The sequence below is a fragment of the Saimiri boliviensis genome, chromosome 6, assembly GCF_048565385.1.
Source record: "Saimiri boliviensis isolate mSaiBol1 chromosome 6, mSaiBol1.pri, whole genome shotgun sequence".
Classification (NCBI taxonomy): domain Eukaryota; kingdom Metazoa; phylum Chordata; class Mammalia; order Primates; family Cebidae; genus Saimiri; species Saimiri boliviensis.
The window spans coordinates 122397084-122408683 of NC_133454.1; the positions used below are offsets into that span (position 1 = coordinate 122397084).

An 11600-nucleotide genomic window follows, 5' to 3' on the forward strand; every position below is an offset into this window, starting at 1 on the left:
ACCACTACACCTGGCTAATTTTGTATTTTTAGTAGAGATGGGGTTTCACTATGTTGGTCAAGCTGGTCCTGAACTCCTGACTCCAAGTGATCCACCTGCCTCGGCCTCCCAAAGTGCTGGGATTACAGGTGTGAGCCATGGCGCCTGGCCCCATTCTTTCTTATACCAACCTTGACCCCCTCTCTCCCCTCTGCAGGCTTTTGATTGCAGGGACTAACTCCTCCGACCTTCAGCAGATCCTGAGCCTACTCGAATCCAACAAAGACTTGCTGTTGACTAGCTCATACCTGTCTAATTCCAGTTTCACTGGGGAGCATACAAAATCCCTAGTCACACAGTATTTGAATGCCACTGGCAATCGCTGGTGCAGCTGGAGTGTGAGTACCATGCTGGTGGGAAAGGGGGCAGGTGGGCTTTGGGAGAAAGGGTTGTTGGGAGAGGGAGGCAGGGGTGGGTGACAGGGCTCACTGGAGTCTCTCCTTGTAGTTGTCTCAGGCAGGGCTCCTGACTTCCTTCCTGCCGGCTCAACTTCTCCGACTCTACCAGCTGATGCTCTTCACCCTGCCAGGGACCCCTGTTTTCAGCTACGGGGATGAGATTGGCCTGGAGGCGGCTGCCATTCCTGGACAGGTACTGCTTTCTGTCTGTCCATCACAGGGAGGTTGTGTATCCATCTTGTCAGGATACTGGGGATGGCAGCAGAGAGCCCTTAGCCTTGGGGTGAAACTGCATTTGATTCCTAGTCAGTAGCTGAGTGGCTGTGTGGCTTTGGGCAAGTTATTTTACCCTTCTGAATTTTGTTATCTCTTGTGTTACTGCAGTTTTTGAAGAGTGGTTAGGATTAAATGAGGGCATGTTTTTAATGGTAATGCCTGGTACCTGGAAGATATTCAGTATGGTAGTCACCATTCATTCATTCATTCCTTTATTCATTGGACAGAGGGTACTGTGCTAGACTCTGTGCCCTCAGGGGCTCATAGTTTAGTGAGGGAGCCAGACAATTAAGGGAGAAGTACATGGCAGTGGCTGGGCATGGTGGCTTATGCCTGTATTCCCAGCACTTTGGGAGGCTGAGGCGAGTGGATCAACTGAGGTCAGGAATTGGAAACCAGCCTGGCCAACATGGTGAAACCCTGTGTCTACTGAAAATACAAAAATTAGCTGAGTGTGATGGTGCATGCCTGTAGTCCCAGCTACTGGGAAGGCTGAGTCTGGAGAATCGCTTGAACTGAGAGGCGGAGTGAATCGAGATTGTGCCACCGTACTCCAGCCTCGGCAGCAGAGTGAGAAGCCTTCTCGAAAAAAAAAAAAAAAAGCACATGGTGGGGGTGCTACTACAAAAGCATTCGATAGCTTTAGACACAGGGTTACTGTTGGTCCTCGACATTTTTTTTTTCTTTGAGATAGCATTTCACTATGTCGCCCAGGCTGGAACGCATTGGCATGACCTTGGCTCACTGCAGCCTCTGCCTCCCAGGCTGAAGTAATCATTTCACCTCAGCCTCCTGAGTAGGTGAGACTACAGGTGCATGCTACTATGCCCAGCTAATCTTTTTTTTCTTTACTTTGGAGACAGGGTCTTGCTCTGTCGCTCAGGCTGGAGTGCAGTGGTGCGATTATGTCTCACTGCAACCTCTGACTCTTGGGTTCAACCAGTACTCCCACCTTAGCTTCCTGAGTAGCTGGGAATACAGGTGCACACCCCCACACCCAGCTAATTTTTGTAGAGACAAGGTTTCACTGTTGTTGCCCAGGCTGGTCTTCAACTCCTGGGCTCCATCAATCTGCCTGCCCTGACCTCCCAAAGTGCTGGGATAGGTGTGAGCCGCTGTGCCTGACCGCAGCAAATTTTAAAAATTCATAGAGGCATGGTCTCACTATGTTGCCCAAGCTGGTCTCAAACTCCAGGATGCAAGTGATCACCTGACCTTGGCCTCCCAAGCCACTGGGCTTACAGGTGTGAGACACTGCCCCCAGCCATCAGCATGATGTTTATAGAACCAGTTACTCATTTAGTCCATGGATTTATCTGTTAACGCTAAGGATACAGCATTGTACAAGTGAGCTGGAGGTGGTTAGGTCATTAGATATGCATAAATAAAATGCCAGCTGCTGATGAGTGCTATGCAAAAGAAGGCAGGGTAAGGAGCCTAGAGAATAGGGGTGATGGGGCTTGTTCTTTTTTTTTTTTTTTTTTTTTTTTTTTGAGACAGAGTCTTGTTCTGTTACACAGGCTTGAGTGCAGTGGCTTGATCTTGGCTCACTGCAACCTCCGCCTCCTGGGTTCAGGCAATTCTCCTGCCTCAGCCTCCTGAGTAGCTGGGATTAGAGGCACGCGCCACCATGCCAGCTACTTTTTTGTATTTTTTAGTAGAGACAGGGTTTCACCATGTTGTCCAGGATGGTTTCGATCTCCTGACTTTATGATGAACCTGCCTCAGCCTCCCAAAGTGCTGGAATTACAGGCAGGAGCTACCACGCCCGGCTGGGACTTGCTTCATAGAGAGTGGCCACAGGAAACCTGGTGAGATAACCAAGCAAAGACCTGAGGGAAGTGAGAGCTGACTTGAGCCATCTGCGAGCTCTCGGCTGAAGGGTAACAGCGGATGTGTGAAAACCCTGAGGTGGGAGCTTGCCTTGCTTGTCCAGTAGAAATTAGCCAGGCCAGGCGTGGTGGCTTATGCCTGTAATCCCAGCACTTTGGGAGGCTGAGGTGAATGGATCACCTGAGGTCAGGAGTTCTTTTTTTTTTTTTTGAGACGGAGTTTCACTCCTGTTACCCAGGCTGGAGTGCAATGGCGCGATCTCGGCTCACCGCAACCTCCGCCTCCTGGGTTCAGGCAATTATCCTGCCTCAGCCTCCTGAGTAGCTGGGATTACAGGCACGCGCCACCATGCCCAGCTAATTTTTTGTATTTTTAGTAGAGACGGGGTTTCACTGTGTTGACCAGGATGGTCTCGATCTCCTGACCTCGTGATCCACCCGCCTCGGCCTCCCAAAGTGCTGGGATTACAGGCTTGAGCCACCGCGCCCGGCCTGAGGTCAGGAGTTCTAAACTACCCTGTCCAGCATGGTGAAACCCCATCTGTACTAAAAATACCAAAAAATTACCTGGGTGTGGGGGCATGTGCATGTAGTCTCAGCTGCATGGGAGGCTGAGGCAGGGCAATTGCTTGAATCCAGGAGGCAGAGGTTGCAGGGAGCTGAGATGGCGCCATTGCACTCCAGCCTGGGCAATAGAGTGAGGCTCTAGCTCAAAAAAAAAAAAAAAAAAAATCCAGACCTGATTCGGGGGGCTTATATACCAATGAGGATGGGAATGGAAAGAGGGATAAAGGACAGTGGGCCCAGGGGATTTTTTTGAGACAAGGTCTCACTCTGTTGCTGAGGCTGGAGTGCATGGCACAGTCATGGCTCACTGCAAGCTCAAATTTCTGTGTTTAAGTGATCCTCCCTCCTCAGCCTCCCCCGTAGCTGGGACTATAAGGATATAATACTATACCAGCTAATTAAAAAAAAAAAAAAAATTTGCCAGGGATGAGGGCTCGTTACGTTGCCGAGGCTGGTTTCAAATGCCTGGGCTCAAGTGATCCTCTTGGCTTGGCCTCCCAGAGTGCAGGAATTACAGATGTGAGCCACTATGCCTGACCCCAGGCCTTTTTAAAGTCCTATTTTCTCTGCTTTTCAGCCTGTGGAAGCTCCAGTCATGCTGTGGGATGAGTCCAACTTCCCTTCCATCTCAGCGGCTGTAAGTGCCAACATGACTGTGAAGGTAAGAGTTTTAGATGGGCAGAACCTGACCAGCGGAGGGTGGGCTAGGCTTGTAGAAATCCGTACCTAGGGGACCTCCCTCACTCGCTTCTGCTATGTTTTTACCATTTTTAGGGCCAGAGTGAAGATCCTGGCTCCCTCCTTTCCTTGTTCCGGCGGCTGAGTGACCAGCGGAGTAAGGAACGCTCCCTACTGCATGGGGACTTCCATGCACTCACCTCTGGGCCTGGATTCTTCTCCTATATCCGCCACTGGGACCAGAATGAGCGTTTCCTGGTAGTGCTTAACTTTGGGGACGTGGGTCTCTCGGCTGGGCTGCAGGCCTCTGACCTGCCTGCCAGCGCCAGCCTGCCAGCCAAGGCTGACCTCCTGCTCAGCACCCAGCCAGGCCGTGAGGAGGGCTCCCCGCTTGAGCTGGAACGCCTGAAACTGGAGCCCCACGAAGGGCTGCTGCTCCGCTTCCCCTATGTGGCCTGACCCCAGCCTGATGTGAACCCACTGCCCTTCTCTTTTCCTCCCCAGGCCCTTAGGGTTCTCGTTTTTCTTTGTTTTTTTTTCATTTTTTTTTTAAAAAAAAACAGTCTTGTAGATTATAAGTGAACCCCCAAACAAAGTGTTTTCTTCCTTTAAATAAAAGTCCCTCCTGCCTGGTGAGGTCTTGTCTTCCCTCTGCTTCTCTCATAGTAGGAATTTCTCTTCTTCCTCCCTCCCAGGCCTACCCCACGGTGTTCTGGCTAGAGAGTTCCCTGCATCTACTCCAACTCCTTCATTATTTACGTAAGGACCAAGGCTCAGAGAAGGGGGGCCCCCCAAAGTCAACAGCAAGAAAGTGTCAGGGCTGGGATAGCACCCATGCCTCCTCACCCATGCTGGGCCACAGGGCTCTGGACATCTGGGGTCTTGCCAACTCTTAAGCTCATCTCCCTCAGCAAAGGGCTCTAGTGAAGCATAGTTAGTTAGTTCTCCTGTTTTTGCAGACTTGGCCTTTCACGGAGAAAGAGGGGATGGGATGGTCTGTTTTGTTTTTTGTTTTTGAGACGGAATTTCGCTTTTTAGCTCTGGCTGGAGTGCAGTGGGGCAATTTTGGCTCATTGCAACCTTTGCCTTCTGGGTTCAAGTGATTCTTCTGTCTCAGCCTCTTGAGTAGCTGGGATTATAGGCGTCCACCACCACACCTGGCTGATTTATATATTTTTAGTAGAGATGGGGTTTCATCATATTGGCCAGGCTGGTCTCGATCTCCTGACCTTGTGATCTGCCCAAATTGGCTTCCCAAAGTGCTAGGATTACAGGCGTGAGCCACCGTGCCTGGCCGGGTCTGGTATTTAAAAGGTATTTCTAAAAGATACTATAGGTCATGCATTCAAGAATTGGTTGAACACTCAGCACATGCCAGAAACTATCCATGTCCTGGGGTCACAGCAGGGAACACAGTACAAAAATTCCTGCCTCCTTGGGGCTGATACTCCTGTGGAGAGACAAAAAAGACACAGCAGTTATAGTATAGTGGACATGGTGACAGTGTTTTTCTGGAGGAAAAAGTAAAGCAGAAAAGGTGTTTCAGGGTGGTGGGGCGTAGAGAAGGCCTCACTAAGAAGGTAACCTGAGTAAAAGAGTTCACCTGGTGAGTATCAGGGATGGCTTCCTGGGATTGAGGGGGGAGCCTGGCTGATGTGAGAGAGGAGTAAGATGAGGTCTTACCAGCAAGGAGCGGGCAGATCATGACAGTTGTAATGAGGTGGTCACTTGGGGCGCAGAGTTTGGCAACCTATATGGTTAGAGGGCATGGTCCCCAAAAGTCTGTCCTCACTTCAATACCAGCTGCGAGTTTAGGGGTCCCCACGACGAACTTCAGGTAGGTAATAGGCTAGAGTGATTCACAGAACTCAGGAAGGTACTGGGATTATGGTTTTATTGCAGCAAAAGCAAATCCAGAGCCAACCAAAGGAAGAGAGATCCTGGGGCAGGATCTGGGAGGGAGCTAAATGTTAAGCTTCCCCCTGGCTGCTTGCAATGGAGTTGGGGTACGCGTCCCGGCCATGGTGGAGGTGTGACCGGAAAAGCTCCCTCGATTCTTGGGTGTGCTGAGTTTCCCTTGCTGCTTAATCGCCTAGTGCTCCGTGGCTGACCTTTAATCGTCAGCCCCTGAGCTTTGGGCTAAGGCCTTTAGTTATCTTCATTTCCCCCAGAGGTTGCCTGTCCCAAAGCTCAGGTCGTAAATCACATTTATCACTGCCACTCCTGTTAGCCAGGACATTCCGTGGGTCTAGAGGGTCAGCAGCCGAGGGTAAAGGCCAGACTGTCGAGTAAGACTAATTCTTCACTACCATAGGGTCTGAGGGAGTGGAATGGGAGTCAGTTGTTGGAGGGTTTTCAGCAGAGTGACATGGTCTCATCTGGAATTTAACAGATTTACTAGCTGTTGACTAGCCTGCAAGCTGGGACGCCAGTAAAGATGGTTTGTTCCTGCAACCTAGGATGCTTTTGAGTATGGTAGTAGTGGAGGTGGTCAGAAGTGTTTGGGTCCTGTGTTTATTTTGCAGGCAGATCCTCAGTATTTGCTGTGGGATCCTGTTGCAGTACTTGTGATCTGCGCAGGCCTCATGGCCCTTGGGCTTAGTTTGGCCCTCCTAGCTTTCTTACAGAAAAGAATGGAGGCTGGGCAAGGTGGCTCAGGCCTGTAATCTCAGCTTTGTGAGGCCGAGGCGGCGGGGGGATCACCTGAGGTCAGGAGTGCGAGAGCAGCCTGACCACCAATATGGTAAAACCCCGTCTCTACTAAAAATGCAAAAAGTAGCCAGTTGTGGTGGTGGGCACCTGTTGTCTCAGCTACTGGGGAGGCTGAGACGGGAGAATCACTTGAACCTGGGAGGCGGAGGTTGCAGTGAGCGAGATGGTGCCACTGCACTCCAGCCTGGATGACAGCAAGACTGAGTCTGGGAAAAAAAAAAAAAAAAAAGAATACAGGTCACTGGTCCAGGATTCCCTTCCCATGGTCTGTGGCCTGGGGTGGGCCTAGGCCTCTGATCTCTAGGGGAGAGATCAAGAGATTAAAAGACCCAAATTAAGGTCCAGGATCCTGAGGCTGTCAGCACAGATCCTGAGAAGACACCCAGCCTGCTGGACCTTGGCTCCCCTCTGCCTAGGGTTTCTCTTCTCTCTCAGTAACCACTCCCCGCCCCACCCCACCTCCTGGCTCTTGCCTGCTCTGGGCCTCTTCCTGAAGCTCCCCACCCTTCCCTCTCCATGTCCTTTCCCAGGGTCGCAGCTCCAGCCCTCCCCCTTTCCTCCTTCCTCTGCCTCCTGGACACCTTAGGCAGTTTTCATCATGGTGCTGTTACAGATGGAGCCTCATTATGGTTCTGTGCTTATTTAATTTTCATCTTTCCCCCTGTTCTAACCACTAAACCACCGGGGAGATTTTCACTTAAGAAAAATATGGTAAGGCCAGGTGATGGCTCATGCTTGTGCCTCCTAGCACTTTGGGAGACTGAGTCAGGAGTTTGAGACCAACCTGGGCAACATAGTGAGACCCCTGTCTCTACTTAAAAAAAGATAATTTGCTGGGCATGGTTGCATGTGCTTGTAGTCCCAGCTAACCTGGAAGCTGAGGCGGGAAGATCACTTCAATTCTGGAGGTTGAGGCTGCAGTGAGGTATGATTGCACCACTGCACTCCAACCTGGGTAACAGTGAGGCCCTGTCTCAAAAAAAAAAAAAAGAAGTATTGTAAAATACACGGCATAAAATTTACTATTTATTTTTGAGATGGAGTCTTGCTCTGTTACCCAGGCTGGAGTGCAGTGGTATGATCTGGGCTCACTGCAACCTCCGCCCCCCGGGTTTAAGCGATTCTCCTGCCTTAGCCTTCTGAGTAGCCGGGATTACAGGCGTCCACCACCACACCCGGCTAATTTTTGTATGTCTAGTAGAGACAGGGTTTCGCCATGTTGGCCAGGCTGGTCTTGGAACTCCTGACCTCAAGTCGCCTGCCCTCCTCGGCCTCCCAAAGTGCTGGGATTGCAGGTGTGAGCCACTGTGCCTGGCCATTAGCAAGCATTTTTGAGTTACTACTCTGTCTCTAGTACCATCCTCAACTTCCTGGGTACAGGGGTGAACAAGACCCTGTTCTGACATGATTTCCACCTCCAAAGGACCAAATGCTTGAAATTATCAGCACTGAGACCCTCTTATGGGTTAAGGGCACCACACAATGAGATAATTGGTTTAATGAGACTTTCCCTTTTTTTTTTTTTTTTTTTTTTTTTGAGACGGAGTTTCGCTCTTGTTACCCAGGCTGGAGTGCAATGGCGCGATCTCGGCTCACTGCAACCTCCACCTCCTGGATTCAAGCAATTCTCCTGCCTCAGCCTCCTGAGTAGCTGGGACTACAGGCATGCACCACCATGCCCAGCTAATTTTTTTGTATCTTTAGTAGAGACGGGGTTTCACCATGTTGACCAGGATGGTCTCGATCTCTTGACCTTGTGATCCACCCGCCTCAGCCTCCCAAAGTGCTGGGATTACAGGCTTGAGCCACCGCGCCCGGCGAGACTTTCACTTTTAAGTCATTGTGACACACCTAGGAGGACTGTGGGGACCCCGTTTACAGAGGCTGGGGGCTCGGAGAAGTAAAGGGACCTTCTAGACATAGCAGTGGAGCTGCTCTTTGGACCCAGGCCTTAGCACCATGGTCAAACCTCATGTGCCAATGGACTTGGTCCTTCTCGGGATCACTTGAACTCTGTTACCTGCCCTTGGGTCACAGGTCGGGGAGCAGGTGGACATCTCAGTCAGCCTGAGGCATTCTTCTGGTTCCAATCAATGTGCTACATGTTGGGGACATAAACGGGACTGTGTTGCTGATGTGACCTTCACTGATTGGGAGTGAGAGCAGATGTGTAAGTCATTGCCTCCGTGAAATAATGGCTGTGGAGCACCAGGGTCTCTGATGGGCAGAGGAGGAGTTTAACCCCAGAGGGATCTGGGAAAGCTTCTTGGAGTCTTCATTTGAGCTGACCTTGAGGCACCAGTAGGCATTCATGTTATGCATGTGAAGGAAAAGGCCACCAGGTATAGGTGACATTATGTACCACTGGTCAGTTGAGACAGCATCTTGAGTGTGAGGAACTGTAACTGGGACAGAAAGCATGATTTTGGACAACTTGGGAGAGTGGTGAGAGCCAACCAGAGGCTGAAATTTAAAGGGCTTGAACAGCCATGGCTCAAGTTGTCTATATTTTACCCCATCATATAGATTAGTGGCCCCCAGCCTGCTTATTCAGAATCCTCTGGAAAAAATTTTCCCATCCAAATTACGCCAAATCAGAATCTCCAAGGGGGATATACCATGAAACTCCAAGGGTGTGAGCTTGGAAGTTAATTTTAATTTTATTTTATTCTTTTTTTGAGAAGGAGTCTGACTCTGTTGCCCAGGCTGGAGTGCAGTGGCGCGCTTCAGCTCACTGCAACCTGACTCCCGGGTTCAAGCGATTCTCCTGCCTCAGCCTGTGGAGTAGCTGGGATTACAGGTTCTCGCTATCATGTCTAGCTAATTTGGTTTTTTTTTGAGATGAAGTCTTGCTCTTTTCTTCCAGGCTGGAGTGCAATGGCATGGTCTCGGCTCACTGCAACCTCTGCCTCCTGGGTTCAAGTGATTCTCTTGCCTCAGCCTCCAGAATAGCTGGGATTACAGGCACCTGCCACACCTGGCTAATTTTTGTATTTTTAGTAGAGATGGGGTTTCACCGTGTTGGCCTGGCTGGACTCAAACTCTTGACCTCAGGTGATAAAGCCCACTTTGGCCTTCCAAAGTGCTGGGATTACTGATGTGAGCTGCAGCTCCCGGTGCCTGGCTCCCAACTGAAAGTTTATTTTTAGTCACCTTCCCCAAAAGATTCTCAAAGCAGGTCAGTGTTTCCCATTTGCTGACTTAGGCCTGAGGGCAATGATTAGAAAGAAAAGCCTTGAATTTTTTCTCCTGGATGTTCTGATTTAGAAGGTCTGGGATAGAGCACCAGAATCCATGTAACAAGTTCCGGTAAGAACAAGAGAAAGAAGAAAGAAACATTGCTCTTATTGATGAGGAAACCACTCACATGTTCTTGGCAGGGAGTGGCTTGCTCAGGTTTGAGCTCCAGGAAGCTCTCTCTATACTTGTTGAGGAGGTAGAAGTTTCAGGTGGCTGAGACTGGGTCAGGAGCCATTTTGGAGGCTGTTGGAAAATACAGTCCAGTAAGATTAGGAAGTTAAGGAGGCAGGCCAGGCTCGATGACTCACATATGTAATCCTGGCACTTTGGGAGGCCGAGGCAAGAGTTCGAGGCCAGCCTGTCCAACATAGTGAAACCCTGTCTCTACTAAAAACACAAAAATTAGCTGGGCATGATGGTGCACACCTGTAATCCCAGCTACTTGGGAAGCTGAGGCATGAGAATCGCTTGAACCGGGAAGGCAGAGGGTGCAGTGAGCTGAGATGGCATCACTGAACTCCAGCCTGGGTGACAAAGCAAGACTTTAAAAAAAAAAAAGTTGGCCGGGTGCGGTGGCTCAAGCCTGTAATCCCAGCACTTTAGGAGGCCGAGGCGGGTGGATCACAAGGTCAAGAGATCGAGACCATCCTGGTCAACATGGTGAAACCCCGTCTCTACTAAAAATACAAAAAAATTAGCTGGGCGTAGTGGCGCGTGCCTATAATCCCAGCTACTCGGGAGGCTGAGGCAGGAGAATTGCCTGAACCCAGGAGGCGGAGGTTGCGGTGAGCCGAGATCGTGCCATTGCACTCCAGCCTGGGTAATAAGAGCAAAACTCCATCTCAAAAACAAAAACAAAAACAAAAAAACAGCCAGGCGCGGTGGCTCAAGCTTGTAATCCCAGCACTTTGGGAGGCCGAGGCGGGTGGATCACGAGGTCAAAAGATCGAGACCATCCTGGTCAACATGGTGAAACCCCGTCTCTACTAAAAATACAAAAATTAGCTGGGCATGGTGGCACGTGCCTGTAATCCCAGCTACTCAGGAGGCTGAGGCAGGAGAATTGCCTGAACCCAGGAGGCGGAGGTTGCGGTGAGCCGAGATCGCGCCATTGCACTCCAGCCTGGGTAACAAGAGCGAAACTCCGTCTCAAAAAAAAAAAAAAACAAAAACAAAACAAAAACCAGAAACAAACAAAAAAGGGTTTTGTGCTCTAAAGGTGAGCATGTGCCTGAATTTCCAGTTGGGTCAGCATAAGTCCTGTGAAATCCTAGCCAGTGTCCTAAGAATGAAACCAAGGATTCCTAAGGCCTGGGGCCATGGAGGATTAGGAGAAGATGGAGCTGTTCCTAGATGCGAAGCCTCCTACCTTCTGTGATCTTGTTGGCGAAATTGGTATACTGGCCAGAGAGGTAGGGCCTGTCTCTGCAAGTTTACAGTAGTATCCAAGGAAGCTGATCCTTCTGGGGTCTGATGTCCCTGCTGAGACTTGGAGGCAGGGACTGGGGTGGCCAAAACCACCTACTGCGTTATGTCCTGTGGTCTGGTTATCTGAGAAGCAGGCCCAGGCAGGTTCCAAGAGCCGAGGTTTTTTTTTTTTTTTTTTTTTTGGCAGAGCTAGTCCTGTTATTGCCAGCAGATGGCGCTAAAGCAACATGGTGGGAGTGGAAGGTGGCGCAGGAGGAAAGGATCCTGACCTCTCCAGGCTGGAGAAAGGGTTGGTAGCAGTAGGGGAGAAGACAGCATTACAAAGCCACCTCATTCTTCGCCTATTTCCAGCTCAGGCAGTAGTAGCCCTTGTTTTTGGGGCGAAGGACTCCCTCAGAATGGAGGAGTGGTGCAGTGTGTTGGGGGGACA

The 11600-nt window shown here is 50.3% G+C and overlaps 1 protein-coding gene across 3 annotated transcripts in view; it reads left to right on the forward strand.

Moving 5' to 3' along the window:
* Window positions 1-4408, forward strand: part of SLC3A2 (solute carrier family 3 member 2) — a 40505-nt gene extending 36097 nt beyond the window's left edge. For all 3 annotated transcript variants that reach the window (XM_074401611.1, XM_039470778.2, XM_039470779.2), the window contains 4 exons: window positions 197-377; window positions 487-630; window positions 3690-3773; window positions 3887-4408. In XM_074401611.1, the coding sequence (XP_074257712.1) occupies window positions 197-377; window positions 487-630; window positions 3690-3773; window positions 3887-4249 (772 nt within the window). In that variant the 3' untranslated portion in view covers window positions 4250-4408. The remainder of the gene's footprint in view (window positions 1-196; window positions 378-486; window positions 631-3689; window positions 3774-3886) is intronic.
* Window positions 4409-11600: the final 7192 nt, after the last annotated feature.